The 20,047-nt window shown below is 39.2% G+C and overlaps 1 protein-coding gene across 1 annotated transcript in view; it reads right to left on the bottom strand.

Annotated features, from left to right (window-relative positions):
• The window catches only part of LOC140243564 (inositol hexakisphosphate kinase 1-like), a 17,973-nt gene extending 842 nt beyond the window's left edge, over positions 1–17,131 (bottom strand). The window contains exons 1-5 of the mRNA XM_072323233.1: positions 16,819–17,131; positions 6,171–6,355; positions 5,166–5,374; positions 4,085–4,284; positions 279–454 (exon numbers count right to left, since the gene is read on the bottom strand). Of these exons, the coding sequence (XP_072179334.1) occupies positions 279–454; positions 4,085–4,284; positions 5,166–5,374; positions 6,171–6,355; positions 16,819–17,131 (1,083 nt within the window). The remainder of the gene's footprint in view (positions 1–278; positions 455–4,084; positions 4,285–5,165; positions 5,375–6,170; positions 6,356–16,818) is intronic.
• Positions 17,132–20,047: the final 2,916 nt, after the last annotated feature.

Here is a 20,047-nt window from a genome sequence, read left to right as displayed (position 1 = left end):
GGTGCTTTAGTTCTCACTATACAATTCTCTCTGAATACCAATTCACGCCGCCCAACAAGTTTCAGGAAAAGGTGCCAATAATGCATTATCACTCTAGAGAAAGAGCCTAATTTTAAAATGGACCAGCATAATATGTGCGCGTAGGTGTGTGTGTGTGTGTGTGTGTGTGTGTGTGTGTGTGTGTGTGTGTGTGTGTGTGTGTGTGTGTGTGTGTGTGTGTGTGTGTGTGTGTGTGTGTGTGTGTGTGTGTGTGTGTGTGTGTCATTGACTAAACTAACCTGCATTCCGGCGACTCGTACGCCCATGGTGGCGCTCGTGGTCGACGCACACTTGGCCATGTGCGTTTTCGCTTTCCTCCGTCTCACGTGATCGGCGTGCGATCTCGTGCCGATCTTGATGTCGAGGATGCAGGGAAAGTGGAAGTTGGCCGTGCAGTCTTCCATTACCATGAATTCTGGGATGTCGGGGTCAATTAGTTAAGGAAGTATCAGTACGACAACCGCATGCATTACGAGTCGTGTCAGCAGCCTAACCGATTGTTCATTCCGATGCTTATTTCGTTGTCCTATTATCATGATTATTTCATCTATATACTTACTGTTGTTGCTGCTGCTGCTGCTACTCCAACCTACTACTGCAGCTACTACGACTGCAACTACTGCTACTATTACTACTACTACTACTACTACTACTACTACTACTACTACTACTACTCTCTACTACTGCTACTACTACTACTACTATTACTACTTCTACATTGTAATACTACTACTATATACTCACTGTTATTATACTACTGCTACTACTACTATAACTATTACTTCTGTTACATACTAAAACTTTTGCTGATAATCATTAACATTATTCATTTTCCGAATTATGCTTCTAACAATATCATTGTGCATGTATTATACAACAACTGCAACTTTAAACAGTGACGAAGTGTACCTTGCTGCAGTCAGGTTGAAGTTAATGTAACGCAATTTATTCTTACTCGAAATGGAGACCAAAAACAGAAGAAAAAAAAAATTGGTCATGGCATATCAGCGACAAGTACATTGTGTTTCTTTTTTTTTTTAAATTTCTACAGCTAATCAGCTGATGTGACTAATGAGGGGACAGTTTTGTGCAGTCCCGTCTCGTCTTTCAAAAATATCTACTTCATGAAAAAACAACAACCTTATATCACGTTGTATCATTTAGTTGCATGATGTATAGCGTTTTGAACGGATGAAGTTTTCATAAAGTACAGTAACAATGATTCCAGTGAAAACTACATGATGTTAAGTGTCTTTCCCAAACAAACACAGACAGCTGACATCCCTAAAATCGGGATTATTTCCTCATTTTGTTACACAGATTACACAGATAAACAGGACACCCGATCTATGACTAGTGTTGTCGTTAAGTTCATGACAGGATTAATTCGTTACGTGACCTTCTCGAAGACAAACTGTCATGGTTTTCTTTTTTTTTTTTTATAAGAATGTTAATCATTTTTATTTTTGATGATTTAGTAATAGCAATACTGATAGTTATAATAAAAACATGTTTCTAGTTATACGTGTCTGTATGTGCCATGACCGTTTTTTCGGGAAACAGCACTGAAATTTTACAGAGAAGTGTCTGGACACCTACGACTATACTGCCCTACTTTAGCAAAAGGAAGCAAGTGACATTTTCATGGATATTGACTTTTTAAAAAATTGATTTGGCATATTTGAGGCATCCTCTATTTAATTGAAAATCCACAATTAAGTTACAATTTTGGCCCATTTCTGAGATATTCGGGTGGCAAAAGGAAGCAAGTGCACAAAATTGCATGAAAAAAAAATGGCAAAAGGAAACAAGTTACAACCTCATGATATGATTGTCACTTGCTTCCTTTTGCCAATTTTTAAAGTTTGTTACAAATCTATATTACTTTGGCAAAAGGAAGCAAGTATAAAATTCTCATGATATGATTGTCACTTGCTTCCTTTTGCCAGATTTTTCATGTTTGCTAAAAATCTGAAATACTTTGGCAAAAGGAAGCAAGTTACAACCTCAAGATATGATTGTCACTTGCTTCCTTTTGCCAAATTAATGATATTTGCACACAAACTAAAATACTTCGGCAAAAGGAAGCAAGTGACATCCTTATGATATGATTGTCACTTGCTTCCTTTTGCCTATTTTTTATGGTTGCTACAAATCTATAATACTTTGGCAAAAGGAAGCAAGTTACATAATAATGAGTTTCTATGAAAATATCAAAATTCTTCGAATTGTCATAAATGCATAACCATATGACTTGCAAGAATACCGACATTTTTTCTCATCACAAATTTTCATGTTGAAGGGCCTACCCAAGAACATATTTTCTTCATTAGTAGCATTTGTACTCGATGTCACTTGCTTCCTTTTGCCAAAGTAGGGCAGTATAGAATCAGGGAAGCAATCAAGCTAGGCCAGCCAAGGCTGATTCATGAAGCCAAGCTAATCCATCAAAAAGTGACAGCAGAAATGCCAACAAACAAAAGATTAATATTTTTGTTGTCCTTCTCTAAACTCTCCTTGAACTATTAAGCTGTAAGCCCGTTCGCGTCCCACGTACAGACGTTATAACATGCAAAACATGAAACTTTTCAAAGCAGAACCACCGAAACTGGAAAGTATTCTTACATGTTCTGTGCATATGCATATGAAAAGGATCTAACGCTTGAGCACTCCGTTACTAATGAGAGAACAGTCGTATACACACTCTCTGGGATAGGGCCTATGGGTTATGTTTTAACATGATATCATGGTTTACTCTCGTTTCACAATCAACCGTAAGTATGAATCAATATGAATCAAATGAATCAAAATAGTTCTGTGACTATCGTATTAAGTGCTGTCGCAAGATATACAATGCACGTAAAGACCCTAATTGAGTCTGGTAAACAACATCAACACCAACAGTAAGCATGGCTAGGAACAATCTAACATTATGGCATTTTAGATATCCAGATGCCTATTCGTCCGTTCGTTGCTTAGTATTTCGAACGCGCAGTTCGGTATAGCAGTATGAGAGGGTTAAGAATAAGACCATTATGAAGTAATGGACAGTTCATTGATCCCTGAGAGATAATGTCTGACTGATCTGAATTCAGCTTCAGCTTTAGTTTTATATCTTTTCATTACAAATCCAACAAACATCTCTAGCCACTGGGCATTCTTGTTATAAACCTTGTAAATAATGTTTATGCACATGGCACTAGGCAGTCATATTACACATGGTGAAATATTTCACATTAATATACGAATATCATGATTGGTCAAGAGTTGTTTAGGAAAAGTGCACAGCGTCCATGTCGATTTCGGGAGTAACTCTTGTCGAATAATGCCTGGATCTCCTAAGGTTCTCATTGTCATTTCTTTTTGCCCCCTCCTCCCCCCCCCCCCCCCACCCGCACCCTCTGCCGAAGGCATCCACTAGGCCTGGTATGATTATGAATCAAACGCAGTTTTGGGAAAGTCTTATTCGGGATAAAAAGAGCAAATTTATGAAATTTGATCATCGCACGGATTTGAAGTGATAATCCACTTCATGTTCAAGCTGATCGACTGTTCTATCATCCCATATCTCAAGTGTATTCAGCCGACGTTGAAGAGAAATATTAAGTGAATGAAACAGTGAAAATTTCAGTCAATGGGGATGACAAATAGGAAATTCATTCACTGCCCATTGGGGTACATTCGACAACTACGAAGAGCTCCCGTCGGCGAATATGTGCATCGAAGCGTACATTGTACACTCATCGGTAAAGATCGGCTCCAGTCGAGATTCTTCGGGTGTGTGTGTACTTACCATAGAGATCAGTGATAAAGTTGTACACAGTACGTTACGGGGATTCTCGAGTATACCCGAGCCGGACCAGCCTTCCCACTCCAAGGTATCCCCACACTACCAGGTCTTTATTTAATCCTTTCTGTGTTAACGAATTACTTAATGTGCACAAATTGTACACGCATACATGGACAGGAAAGAATGTGTCACACTGAGTGTTAATAATTGGCCTGGTGGGAGGGGATGGGTGGGCGTGGTCAAAGAAAAGGATACTGAAACAATCTGCTGGGCTTCCCGCGTTCCTCATCTTCATGAGCTGCTGGCGCTGGCAGTACATGCTCCAGGGGTTGCAGCGGGCCGTGCGGACACCGGTCACCGAGCGGTTGGGGTCCGACTGGTCTTCGAAGAGGTCCGAGTCTTCCTCGTCCGAATTCACGTCAACACACAGGTTGCCGTTACTCAGCACACGTACCCTGTAATCACGATGCACACACACGTTGACGAGAGAGTTGATCGTGAAATTACATTGTGTAGGTAGTGAGATTGGGTGTAGGGTAGGAAAGGTAGAAGGGGTCTAAATACGAGAAAGCGAAAGGGGAGGGGGTCATAGAGAAACACACACACATATAAAATCCCAGGTGCCAATGTAATGACAGAAAAAAGGACGTTGTCACCTGGTACTTTCAATTTCTGGCTCTTTTGCAGGAGAAATGCGAAAGCGATTGAAAACAAAGAGTCATTCGATGGATAGAAGTCAATATCACAAAATTGTGTACGTACATCGTTGCGTGTATTACGTTGCTGCTCCTTTAAACTCAACAATACCCCGTCTTGCAGTGTAGAAACAAGGTTTTGAAATTACTTTGCATCGCCCCAAGAAAAACGCAGTGATTTTAGGGAAGACCGCACAGAGACAATAAAAAACAAACTGGGAGCTCTAGAAATTTTTAGATATCCATTCGTATTATGGTGAAATCTAAACATCTCTTATATATAGACAATGTGGCATTCTAGGCCAGTTACACCTAGGAGAACTACATCCCTCTGGCGACCACACCCATCCCCCTCCCCCACCTTTAATACCTCTTTACACCAGCCAATATAGCTACCCCTATAATAAATACCTTTACTTTTACAGGTCATTAGCTTCCCTATAAACACTTTGATAAAAGGAAACCACACAGTTTAAGCCGGGGAAGTTCTTGTCTGAAAGCATAATGTTGATGGCTACTTTTTCCAGGAAAAATGGACATGATAATAACTTGTCTTGAAGATTTCTGTTCTAATGAACCGTTATCCCTAGATATAAACTTAGGATCTGTAGTTTCCGGGCACCATGCACAGTGGGCCTTACCAGCAGCAGGGCTTTGCCGAACCTCTCTGCTGCTTGTACCGCCGGTCCCTCGAGGAAAACCGCCGTCGCGATAAACAGTACGAGCGCGATGTCGATTCGGGGGGCGGCGCGTGGGGGTTCGAGACGTACGGGGCTGCGTTTTCCTCCTCGTTCTCCTCACCGTAGCAGCCCCTGTCGGTGAGACTCAGTAGGTTCACGTCTTTCCCGTACTGTCAGAAATGATGGAAAAGAACATCACAACACGAGTCAATTTTGGGAAACCATAACCTCTCTTGATTCCCAAAATTTTGCAAAGCTTTGTTTGAATTTATGACGGAACGATTACATGTACATGATTTCTTGAAAACTTTTCTTGAAAACAATTGAGAGAGAAAAAAAAAACGCTTCAAGACCAATTTTTCTAGAAATTGAAAGAAAATCATCTCTTCAGCAATAAATGAAACGTTAAAGGGTGTGTACAGTCCTGGTTGAGGTGAGGATTTAGCTTTTAACGTTTTGCGAGATATTCAGAAACCACTCTATGAAAATAATGTCAAAGAGCATGCAATTCTAAGGGGTATCAAAAGTTTATTCGATGAAAAATCGTTTTGGAAATGGCTGATATATCAACAACAAAAAAGTGAAACAAAGAGATCCTAATAAAAGGCGTGGCCTGTCGCCTTTTATTATCATCACTTTTTTGGGGGGATATCTCGGCCATTTGAAAACCAATTTTCATCAAATAAACGTTGAATCATTCTCACCTATGAATGATCGAAACATGAATCCCCACCTCATCCAGTACTGTACAGTCCCTTTAAATCACTCATCGGAGACAATAAAATAATGTGCACTTATGTACACAGAGGCTCTCTGCGTAATACATCGTACTGGAAATAGCTAGTGGTCAGAAAAAAAAAAAAAAAAACTCCTCTTGGAAAATGAAGTGACACCGCGTTGAGCAAAGATGTTTAATACTTGTCACGTTGCTCGTGTATCGAAATGGAGATTGACTGCGGAGCTCACCTGACACTGTGAAGACAACAGGTATCGACGCTCGACCTCGGCCGCGTCCTCGTCCGAGTCAAAGTACTGCTCCTCTCCCGCGCTGTCCGTGAAGCTCCCGCGAAGCTCTTTCCTCGTCCCGACGGGATACGCCTTCATCGACAACCTGCCGTACTCGCCCTCCTCCACGTACACGTCAACCAGACCTGTCATAGCATTTGAAAGTAAAAGTAATCCAGTTCAATCCACAAGCCTCGATTACGCATCTATATTCAACCGGACCTGTTGGTGGTATATACTTAACGCAAAATCACTGTATTAGAATAGCATCATATACACTCTTCATTAACCTGGATTGTTTCTGCGACATCAGTTTACAATACTGGAAGTCCAAAATCAGTGTCATTTATCAGCGAATTTATGCACTACCTGACTTGTTCTTGGAATCGGCGGGAATAGGTTTGCAAATCAAATTTATCACCAAACTTGCATAATATACACACTGCGGAAACATAATGGAACGTTAAAGGTCCATGACCTGATGACTGGACGTACTTATACACTGTATACAGATTATATACGATGAACTACGTTCATTTTTAGCCACAGGCGAGAGAGTTTTCTTTCGAGTATTGATATGATTATGATTGTGTATTTAGGTTATCAATGTTGACAATACAATAACCAAGAAAGGCTAATGTATAGATGTACTAATACATTGAAGGTCTATACTTAGTTTACTAATAAAGATCAATGAAAAGGATTTTTTTTTTCATTTCCCTGCTTGAAAATGCACCGCTGATCTACAGTTTTTTCGTGGTTGCTTTCACGTTTAGGGGAAGTGAGTCGATCTTGCCCATGGCAGAATATGCTCAAGTACGATTGTGAGGGCCATAACACGAATTGATTCGATTCATATTGACTTGATTACATTTCTGCACAACTAGACTTCAGAGTGACGCGATTTCAGTGAAGTATACAATGCAAACAAAATGTGTGTCATAGATATTGTCAGCCTTATAACACTACATAGTAGGTTGATGGCGGGTCAACATTTTCCTTCCATGCTGTTAGCAGTCAACTGCACCACCCAAACTTTATAATCAACCTCGGTATAAAACGAAAATAAGATATTATGGTTCTCGCGACGCTTTTGAGCAGAGACGAGGGAGGTGTTTTGAGTGAGCATGCGGAGACGTGGATGACTGAAATTCTGTGAGAGATATAAGAGTGAAAAATGATTCTCGCCCACAGTGTTTGTATGTTATGCACCGTGGCATGCATGCATATGTTTGTATGTATAGGTATATGTCGGTAGAAAGAGAGAAAGATATTATACATATGCTTAGTTATAATATAGGGAGTATGATAGAGAGAGAGAGAAAGAGAGAATAATAATTATCTCCATATATTACATGGAAAGAGTAAAGGAGAGACTATAGAGAGATAATAATCCATAAGAGACTATACAATATTATATAAAGAGAGTGAGAGATAGATAGATAGATAGATAGATAGAGAGAGAGATAGATAGATAGATAGATAGATAGATAGATAGATAGAGAGATAGATAGATATAGATAGATGGATAGATAGATACAATTGTAGATAGAGAGAAATACATTATACGTGTATAATCATGAAGTCAAACACAAGTATAAGTGGTTGTGTCCATGAGCGAAGCAAATTATTAGTAGAATGAATATGCACGTCACAATCAGAACGCTGCCATTGCACTGATGACTAAGGACAAAGACCATTGCCACACGAAGAAGCTTCATGGCCAGCTTTAGTACACTTTCTCGAAGGATAACCAGATTACCAGTCATGTTTTGCAGAGATATGAGCATTTGACGATTTTTAAGCCGTGTTTGTTTGGTACACATTGTTTTTGTCCATACGGTGAGAGAAAACCACACTGATTAAATATCCGCATTCTGCAAGCAGATGTAGATCACGTGAAACTTAACAACACAGCACATGTACATGTCGGTATTGCACGCGAACTCGTTATTAGTCTGTAATTATCAGACGTGTCAATTTTCTTCTCAGCGGGTATCTCGCGAATGCTCTCGAGTTTAATTGATTCCGCCATTGCCCACGAGGTATACCTAGATCCATATGTTCAGTAATTTGATTTTGACAACGCCTCTCCGAGTCTCGCAAACGAAAATTTCGAGCAAAGACATCGTGTTCGAGCATCGAACAATCATTATCGGCGATCTGCCGCGCGGTTGTTCAGCTAGCTCCATGTGATCAAAGAGGGTCTTGCACGTGCCCGAGGCCATTTCCGAAGTCTAATGCCGTGTTCGTTTGTCTGTTAAAAGATATAGCGTCAGTTCGGATCTTCCTGCTCAGCGTCGACGAGAGTTGATATGCTCGTCACTGCGAGAGTGCAATGATCTGAGAAGTTCAGATGGTGAACACATTGTGTAAGAGGATGCTTTCATGCCCCTATAACCATTGATCCTGCTGGGCGTTGTTTCGTGGTCTCCGTAATTCAAACAAGCACCGCAACATTTATGGGCGGTCCATGTTGCACTTGATGGTTTAAATAATCGTGTAACGAGTTCTGTCAGGGTGTGCGCGTTGATAGTGAAAAGAGCATAAGAATTTGCTTTCACTGTATTAAAAGACAGATGAAACTTTAATTGCAAAGCTGTTAATTGTACTTTGGAGAACGCCTACGCATAGCTGCTTCTACCATTAACTCATCTAACAATGGTTTTCTATTCTTCTTTCCCCCTTTCTCAATTATCACAATAGTCAAGATTATCCATAAGTACCCCTTAACGGGAAAGTTTCCCAAACAAGTGGATTGAGTGAATACAGCAAAATTACCATTGTACACGTAGGTCTATACAACACATCAGTGAAGTTTAAAGAAAATTAAACAAGCCATTCAAAAGTTACGGGACCGCCATCTCTGAATGAGAAGAACAAGTAGCTAGACAACGAGAATTCCAGAAAGTGTCCATTTTCTAGCATAATGAAACTCAGCAATTGACTTACTTCTCTGAGATAGCAGGAGAACAATATTATGTTTACATTTCATTTAAAATGATCTTGTGAAAATCTCTTTGCAATTCATTTTCTTTATATTGTTTTTCTACGTGACGCCTCGAACAGAATCAACATGAAAGGTTGGAAAACGTTTCCTAATTAATATAGGCCTACAAATCACTGATAATCCACCATTAACAGCACAGGTGTTATAAACTGCTCCAAACTAACACCACATATTTTCGTTTATCATTTCTACAATGACATAATAATGGATCCGTTCCGAGTGCAGTAATAAAAGAATCAGAATGGTACAAAATGTACCTTTTTGGGCACTTCGCATGCCCTCAGCAGTTCATGGGTTAACTTTACATGCTCAGAATCGTGAACGTTCGTTTGTTTGCGCAATTTAACTTAAGATTTCATCCATTAAGGGTGCTACGGGATAATTTTATGCACAAATTTTGGGTGACATATCATGACAGAAAGAAGCAATATCCGAAATTTCCATGCAGAAAATTATTACAGCTAATTATTTGCAAGTCGGAACAGAAAGGCTTTCAACATTGTCTTCATATTAAACCCCATCATCTTGTAGGCTCATAATGTTGAGAGTATATTGTTTTCAACAACTAGAGATCATGGTTTATTGATGGGCGCAAACTTGTATAATAATATTTCGAAGATAGGCGGAAAATATTGTTTCATTAAGAGAATTTTACCCACAAAATATACACTCTGATGACAGCCATTTGCATTGCTATTAATGCCAGTGATTTTAATATCACCAAATGTAGCAAAGGTATTATGTAAACAAGTCGATAGCTTGTAGTTTCCTTCGAGTGAATATAATTGCTATAGTACAACTGGATGTCCTAAATTTGTATCAAGTTTGTGTAGTGCTGAATTAACCTTGTTATCGTGTGAAATGGCCCTCACGAATAACAGTGTATATATACAGTGTACAGGCTACACCGAAAGGTTACCGTGAGCAAATAATACTGAATGAATAAATACATGAATAAATATTTGTTATCAACTGTTCAAATTCTTCTCACAAACGAAGAATGCCATGCAGGGATGGCAACAAAATCATGGAGAATCCTTCGATATTGTGACAAAAACGAAACGAAACCAGAAAATGCCTGTATATAGAAACCCATTTGGCATGATGATGTTGTCACTGGTGACGCAACAGGTGAACCCTTGAACACGACCATGAGATAAATCATGGTAAATATCTCTATACCCTTGTCTGAACTCGTTTGTTTGAAAGGTATTTATAGCGAGCACCGGCGACAAGAGTAAAAAGGTCGAAAGCTTCGACTCGAGAATATGGCTCTTTAGGGGAAGATTACAATAGGCGTCCAAATTTATCCCCATTCGCTTGGTTAACCGGCAGGCCATTGTCTCTCGAATCCCTCTCCTACCACCCCCCCCCCCCCAATCCTGGGCATTCACAATAGATGAACTTTGTAGTCACATTTCCATCTATATTGTGGGCATGAAGATAAAAGGGTATAGACCGAGTTTACGAAGGCAGCCAGTGGCATTTTGACGTTAGTTGAATATACCGTCTATTCTCTCTGTAGAAGGTCGGAAGTTGAAATTTAAGTCGCTACATAACACAGTTCAAGCTTAACACGCGGGCAGAGAATGATAACTGTCACGGAATAATAGAGAGAAAAGTTTTTTCCTCCCTTTACACCCAATGCCTTTCTCTTTTCTGTTACCTTCTTTTCCTGTTTGTTTTCCTGGGCACCTTTTGGAGGTATTGTGGATACGTTCTATATCTGTCGAATCTAGATATTGAAAAGTTGTCTGGATCATGTAGCTACGTTTAGTAGCTCCATGTCCGGGCAAACATAGTTATCAGCATTAACTCAGCATTAACGTCCAGACGTTGTCGTGGCAATTGTCGCGGTGGTTACCCTAGGCGGCCTATAAAGGGTATAGAATTTGGCCCAAATTATCACAACATTGTCCGGACAACATTCGGCATGGATTGAGCGTCTTAACACGAAAGATAAAACAACAACAACGACGACGACGACGACGACGACAACAATAAAAAACACAGCAACCACCAATCCCAAAAGCAACAAAATAAAAATAGCAGCAAGTAAACAAACAAAACAAATATAAAAGCAAAAGAGGGGGAGAGATTATCCGGACGCTGTCCGGACGATGTCGGGGAAATTCCCGTCGGGAGAGGTTTAGTCATCACAAGGATGAAGACGACGAATCGGCGCTCGAATTTGAATTCGGAATTTTGTAATGTACACATTGCTCAATTTAGCAGCTCCTACGTGTTTTTTTTTCTTTAACCACTAGACAAAATCAAAAAGAGTTATGGACGCTAAAATTCGTTGTGGTTTCACGAAATAATGTTTCATTATCATAAATAATGAGCCATTTCACAAAGTGATGGGTCTAACTGCTCTTTCACAGCCAATAAAATGAAAGCATGATTTATCTATAAATTTTTATCACCGTGCATTGATAGGGACAACTGCTGCTATCATGATTACCACTCTGTATTAGAACTATTGCAATGGATATGTTATTTTGGAATCCATCAAAATAGGCTTCAATCATCTTTGTAATACAACTTGTGTGGTTAGAGCAATAGACAACACCTGTTGTATTCGAATGAAATAGAAAATGTAACGTTTGTATTCGTTACACACGTGTCTGTTATTTTCCATGTAGAAAGTAATTTTCTACCATTCTGCTTCGCAACTGACACACTGAATTGCAAAGGGATACTGAGCTGTGTCGATAGCAACAACGCAAACAGCATGCCATATACATGATGGCGTATCTCTCCTGTAATTTCAATAGGGTCTTGTTTCCCTTATTGAAGCTTGTTGAATCGCCACCTGAACCACTGATGCCATTTTCCTACTTGACAAAACGAAAAAGAAAAAGGTAGAAATGTAAGCGCAGTTGCCATGGAAACAGTGAAGGACAACATTTCTCCCTGTAGCCGATTTCTCTTCAATGTACCGTCTCTCCAAATGCACGCACTTCACACAATTCGAGAGTCTGACGAGGCTTTTGATATGACGCCCTTTTTCCGCAGCGAGAAATGGGTGAAAAGTGGCTGCTGCTGTGTGCAGACGTTTACAAGCCCTCAAAACGACCCAATTAACGATGACCGAATTTTCTTTCTCGGAGAACGCGCGATCATGCCATGAAATATAAATGAGAGAACAAAGGTATAGCGCCGAGGAAATTTAAACAGAGTAGCTGAATAATATATACATTATAACGTAGAATGGGCGCTGATTAAATCGCATGAGAAATACATCAGTTAGCTATTAAACGATCTGCAACATTTCTCTCTACAAGTGTTTATTTGACAACTAAACAAATAAAACCTTTCTGCTTGACATTTCGCCCACCTCCCCCCTTAAAAAATCCAAACTAACTGAAAACGATTGTCGCAGAAACAGATAAGAGCAACATCTCTGCCATGTCGATTTTCAACAACACTCCGTCCTTTCAACTTGTGATGCACTTGGCAAAAACAGATTGCAAACAAACTCAATATGAATTCAGAGATGAAGCACGATCGTCACATTCCCCCTCCCTCGAATTTCTCGGCAGTAAGCAGTGGATGAAATGCAAGAGTATTATGCAACGATCGGCATATTCCATTCGAATCAATAAGTGGACAATCGCGCAACAATACCATTTTAAAATGTTCATGATATTTCAAAGAAACAACACCAAAAGAGTCAGCAAGTATTCTCTTCATGTCGAATGTGAAACTGTCAACAGCGCTGTAAACCGTACAGTCTTCAAGCATTCTCTTTAAAACACAATGCCCAACGAATGCTGAGTTGAGAGGATTCTTACACAATTCAAACATAAATTCAACTTCTGTAGAGCGATTGTGTCCATTCAGTCTATCATGAATTATCCCTAATAACTCTGAAACCTACTGAACGTGCATAATATTACATTTCTTGTATGTTTCTATACATTATTATTTGCGTATACGTTATTGGGGCGTCCCAGTCACAAGCTTTGAATAGCTTATGACGATTCACAGACACACACACACACACACACACACACCCACACACACACACACACACACACAAATGAACATCAATAACCAATGATAATAGCCGGTATTGTTTTGACGCCTTTTCTGTACTGACTAAAAGCGATTCATCTTTGACATTCTTCCGTGTACAAACTATTAAAAATCTTTACATTTGTGTATTATGTATTGTTATGCATTTTGTGGAGAAAAAAAGAATCAAATCAAACCAAATTGTGTCATCCTGCTGTGTGATTTGCCAACTTACATGAATGAAAATTACAAGAATTTAAAGAAAGAAAAGAGTTTGGAAATGATTCGACAACAGTGTAAATTTTCACGATTATTTATCTCAGGCTTCAAACGTAGGCCCTATCCGTCTTCTGGAACACTGGCCAAATACTTGCAAGCATTCTGAACAATTGGTATCAACCCCTCCTCCCCTCCCCCCCCCCCTTTCATTTCCTGGTCGCCTCCAACACTGATCCGGTGGGCCTCAGTCTCGGTCATCTTTTGTTATGCGGCGAAGGTCACTTTGAGTTGTAAAAGCGATCGACAAAAATAGGTTAGGAACAATCCGATTTCAATCTGTTCATGGTTCACCGGAGTTATCTTTTGTACAATATAGTCAGCACGGAGTCAAAACAAGTTGCTAACTCATTCGTCAAACCAAGGAGCTTCAAGCTCCTCGATGGTCAAACGTATAACGCGCATATAAACTCTACCACTGACCCAATTGTAGACGCGCGGAGTGACGGAACACATGGTTTACGAAATTGATTACTTAGTATCATAGCGCGAGGGTGATTTAGTGATCATTTAATTGCATAATGTGGGGGCGCCCTCGAGTGGAAACTGGGTCATGGTGCGGAACCTTTTTAGTGTGCTGCCGAAGTATAACATTATTATCATAAATTTCATTTAAAAGCATGGGTGTGCTGCCGAAGATATATCTGGAATGAAGGCATATCACACAGATAATAATGATAATAATAATAGTGATGATGATGATGATGATGATGATGATGATGATGATGATAATAATGATAATGATGATGATGATGATAATAATGATAATGATGATGATGATGATAATAATAATGATTGCTTATCAAACAATTATCAGAACTATACTTAAATAAGTACACTGGTATGCCTGATGCTTCGGGTAAAAAGATTTGACTCTATTTAAAGATTTGATATGAAATGTCAGTTTCAGGCCATATTTGTCGGACTGCCTAGCGATGTGCATGTGTGTATGGGGAAACAAAGGAGTTGGGCATTCCTCTTATTTTTTTTTTTCTAGAACAGGAACGATTCTTTGTGCAGTATGATACATGGCGTACAGAGGCTTTTAGGATAGCACTTAACTTTCACAAAGACAAAAATCACTTCTCAAATTGCTATGATGATATTCTAAAACTACAGCTCGTTATTCCGAAGGTTCGTTATTCTGAAGGCTCTTTATTCATAAGATTCATTATTCTGAAGGTTCATTGTTCCGAATTTCATTTTCGGATTAACCAATCTTCGGAGTAACGAACCTTCGGAATAACGCCACAAAATTTCGGATTAACGAACCCTTTTTCATTTTCGGATTAACGAACCTCTAGGTATAGGGAATTTGCGTGTTTCGGATTAACGACCCTTCGGAATAACAAACATTCGGAATAGCGAACCTTGGGAATAACGAACAGCACCTTTAAAGGCAATGGTCGACTATACGACCCTTTTGATCACCTGTGGTCGACTATACGACCTTTTTGATCAGTTTTATCTGTCTTCAAACAGTCTTTAAATCCTCATTCCACTCTTCGCATATAGGCCTATCGCTTGCGATGTTACACATTTATGGAGATCAAGGAAACTAGACAATTCGCCTTACTAATTACCTGGACGACCCCAACCTTGTCCTATCCGAACGTTATCAACTTAAAAGCCATTTAGACAGATAGCAAACAACAAAATTGTTTTAATGGAAGTAGAACAGCATGGCCCTACAGGATTTTGTACGTGATTGTCCCCTCCCACGGCGTCCATCAGAAGGGTGAAACTTCCAGGAGATCTAAGGAGATGTTTTGCTTGTGCAGATTCTGACAGCGACATCGACAGCGACAACAACATTCTGACATCATCATCATTATCATTATACAGCAACTGGCTTTTGTTGGTTGATTATCATTACTTATCCGACCAGGTAAAGAACAGAGAATTTCTATCATAATCATTACATGAAACAAAAACCAGAGTGAATATTACAAAGGGGTATGCGCTGTACTAAGTACAGCGTATGTAAAATGAAAGAGAAACAAATACTTTCGCCCGCCGGTGAAATACTGTAATGTAAGCTATTAAGCAGACACTGAAATGGCAGAAGCACCTTAATTCATATCATGTGTAGGTCAATTCTCATCATTACCACTAAAATGCAGTTGTAACCTTTTTTATTTTTTTTTTAAATTTCTACCTCTATTTCAAAGACGAAAATAATGAAGCATCTTCTACCCACAGTTACCAAACAACAACGAAAAATCTTCCCTCAATGAAGAAAAAAAAAATCTAACTCTAATCTGGATTCCATTGATTTATCGAACTAAAAACAATTAAGTTTTTTTTTTCTATTGTTGATAACTCCATCTAGGCGGATGGATGAGGTCCCATTAACCTTTTTCAGAAAGTTGTTATTTCTCCTTCAACTATTATCATTCATGATTAAGGGAACAAAAAAAAATAATAACGCAAGGTCTTTGCATGGTTTCCAGTCTATGAACAGAAGGCTTGTTTTGAAGAAAGGGATCTACATTTAATAAAAAAAATAAGAAAAAAAAAAAACAGATTTCACCTAATCAAGTTAATTGTGATTTTACGTTTCATGATACTTTTTACAATTTTCATGACGATATACAGGAAGATGACGCAAAATAGTCTTTGTGCCTTTTGAGAAAGCCCGTTGAAATATCTTACTATAAGGGAACAAAAAAATAATAACGCAAGGTCTTTGCATGATTTCCAGTCTATGAACAGAAGGCTTGTTTTGAAGAAAGGGATCTACATTTAATAAAAAAAAAATAAGAAAAAGAAAAACAGATTTCACCTAATCAAGTTAATTGTGATTTTACGTTTCATGATACTTTTTACAATTTTCATGACGATATGCAGGAAGATGACGCAAAATAGTCTTTGTGCTTTTTGAGAAAGCACGTTGAAACATCTTACTAATTAGACACATGTATAGTGTATGTATGATTGTAATGGTGCATTTTATGTTGTATGCTGAATAACTGCGCTTGGTTACAGTGTCGTCCTATCAATACAGGTAACTCCTACAAAGACTACAATTGAAATATCATGAAATATCCTCCGTGGAATTTTAAGTTCGAATTTGAAAATTCATTCTAAATGGATTCCCTCTTATGATATCACTCGTGCCTATAATACAACTGTCCCTATATCAGTTGGATGAAAGTCAACTTGACATAATGTACCACTTTGAATCCTAGTTTTTAATGGAAATACTGTAAATAAACTATTGAATTGAACTGATTTTTTTAAATCAAAACAGAAAGGGGGAGTAAAGAGTAAACATGGGAGCTGAACGGAGATCGAACTTGCCCTTGAAGACGGGGACGAAAGCAGCGAGAACGTTTGGCATCTGCTGGTAGAATCGCACCTCGTTGGCGTTCTCGATCTTGCACACGGACTTCTCGTCACACTTCATCATGGCTGCGTGGCCGCCGACCTGGTGCTCGAACGGCATCAGCAGCACGCAGTTGGATATCGGCGAGCGCTTTCGCGACTCCACGTCCACGTCGGCCTCTTCTTCGACGTCCATTTCGCCGGCACAACTTGGCGTGACGACAGCGTCCTCGAGCGAAGTGCAGCAGGCATTCAGTTGTATCGCGTCACAGTTGTGGATAAATGCCATTTCTTCGTCCTCCGGTAATTAATGTGAAGGCTCAAACGCAGGCGAAGAAGCTCTACTTGTTGATGCTCTTTTGTGGCTGCTACCATCCGCTAATCCAGACAAGACTAAATGTTTGTTTTAATCGATGCTCAGGACCATTTGTCCTTTAATTAAGTAAACCAGACCAAGTTTCGCAAAATAATGTCACACGAGCAGAAAGACAGTCCGACCGCTACCTTCAGCTCGGGAGCAGTGCGTTCAGGCGATATCGCACAGCTGATCAAAGTTATTTTTCCTCACACAGCAACGCGCAGATTGGGATAGCTTCACGCATCCGCAAATTTAGGCGCTGACCTGGACAGGAGCGACCGAAACAATGGGGGCCAGAAACGAAAATGCATGCGAGAGAGGGAGAGCCAGAGGCTGAGTACAAACATTCGAGTGTCAATTGTTGTATACACACACAGGGCAAAAAGGCAAACTAGTATGCCTCGATCTCCGCAGCTTGTCAACCCTGCCAGAATGCACGCGGTGCCTACATGATCGGAAGCACACTCGAGCAGCATCGTATCAGCTACTGCATGATATATCCATAGGCGAGAGACATATTGCTTATATTCATGATATTCGTGTTCATAATGTGTGTGTGTGTGTGTGTGTATGTGTGTGCGTGTGTGTGTGTGTGTGTGTGTGTGTGTGTTTGCTTATGAGTTTGTGTGTGTGGGCGTGGGGGTGCAATTCGTTTCATCTTTCAGCAGCCATACAATGAAGCTTTTCCAATGCGAATTTATCTGGTCTTCAAACAATGGGAAAAGTGAGCTACAGACGAAAACACATGATAATGGCGTCTTAAATCATCCTCAGGAAAGACATACTATCACATAGCTTTCCAACAAATATCTCATGGAAACTTCCATTTAATTTGAGTTAATTCATTGAGAAAAGGAAATATATGGTATCTATTTCTCATCAATTGATAGAGGAAAAAGTTTACAGTTTTTGCGCTATTATGAAGCACTATATAGATTCCTCTAAATTTTTGGTTTCCACAAGAAAACGACTTGTTTTTCTTCATTATCTTGAATCATGCGACCTTGTGCATAATGCGGTGCACAGAATATACAGAAAGATGAAAAGAAGAAAACAGGTGGAACGCACATCCCCTGTGTTTATTCTTTTTGGTTCAATTATGGCCATTTATTCGGTGAAATAAGGCACAAAATTAAATCATATTGACGTTCAAAATGACGACTGGGACAACCTTGAAAGCATCGCCTGAGTTTATTTGGTTGCCCGTACATAGCAAATATTGTGATTAACAATGTCAACGTATAGGATATGGAACAATTAGTGAAGTCAAATAACCCTTTACCGTCGCATGATATTACTGTGTAGATACAACAATTTTGGGTTTGGGGGTTTTTTTTTTTCGATTTCATTCCTTGCTTTACGTTCCACTCGAATGTTTGAATAAACAAAATAAATGTGCAGAACATCCTCTCCTGTCAAGAAGTACATGTGAATCTTTCTATTATACTTAAATGTGCAGGTAAAATACATACACATACACAATTCACACACACACACACACACACACACACACACACATCACACACACACACACATCACCCTAACACACATAAACGAACACATACACCGTGACATGCAGGAACATAAGGATAAAGGAAGGAAAAACCTAAGAGGAAGAGAACATGGAACATGTCTTCTCAGCCATGGATGCCATTGCATTAATGAATAAAAAAGTTCAGTGAATTCCTTTGACTAGTAAATAAATAAGAGTGTTTGGTTGTTGTTGTCATTACCCTACAGCTGGCAGTGAGCCATGCATTAAGTTTCATAAAGAAATGAAGAACACTTAAAGTCCATATAGGCCTATACCAACATATCTGTCAGTTCTTAACGAACCAAGGGTAATGACCCTGCTATTATAGGCCTTCAGATAAGACGTACTTACGTCAATTAATCATTCTTATCAGTTTCACCAACAATGTTTCCCGTTATCGCAAAACCAACAAAACACATTCGCATGTCTCATCAGCGATAACCTCGTGTACTTGCGAATGTGTTTTAGGCAAACCCTTTACCACTCAATTGCTATGTAAGTGCGCCGTTATGACGATTTTAGTTCCAACGAGCAGTCATAAATCCTTATCACGAAACACATATAGTGTGAACAACATGTCGACAGAAATAGTAGATGCGTCAACGTTATTCAAACTAAAGAGTTATAGAAGCGCTCTTTATAATTGATTCAAATAATACCGAATGTGAACTATATCCCAGCTGATGATGTGGTAATGATTTTTACTCAAGTTACTTCTATTTTGTATTTTTCTCCAGATACAAAAAGTAAATTGAAATAATTGAAGTGTAAACGAAGAGTTTGTTCGCAAAAACCGATAAGTCCATTTTTGAAGATTTTGAAGTACGGTCTCTGTCATAAAGTACAAAATAATACCTTTTAAATGATATATTGGTCACTACATATGAATGTACATTTTTGAAGTTATGGTCAAATGAAGCAAAAATTTTCTGATCATTCTCTTTATTTTTCTTGACCTTTAATCGCAAATATCTCCATTTGGCAAATATAGACTTATCGGTTTTTGCGAACAAACTCTTCAAACCCTTCCTCAACTAAAAATCTTGGGACGCTATGTCCCCCCCCCCCAAAAAAAAAAAAGAAAAATACAATCGGATTTTTGCATTGATAACTTGCAATATGAGTAAACTGTCTGAATGCTATTTTAGGGCATTAAAATATAACATCTTAGCTATATTTTGCAGAAAATCCCATTCAATTTGGTTGAGTGGTCACAGAGAAATGATCATGATCGTTGTAAAGTATGTCAAGGGTCTGTTTCTTCCAAGTTTAGCACCTGGATGTTCTCAGAACTGCATGACAATGTGTGAACA

Source organism: Diadema setosum, chromosome 20, assembly GCF_964275005.1.
Source record: "Diadema setosum chromosome 20, eeDiaSeto1, whole genome shotgun sequence".
In the NCBI taxonomy this organism is placed as follows: Eukaryota; Metazoa; Echinodermata; class Echinoidea; order Diadematoida; family Diadematidae; genus Diadema; species Diadema setosum.
Note: the sequence above shows the minus strand (reverse complement) of the source record. Positions and strands in the feature narration are given on the sequence as shown.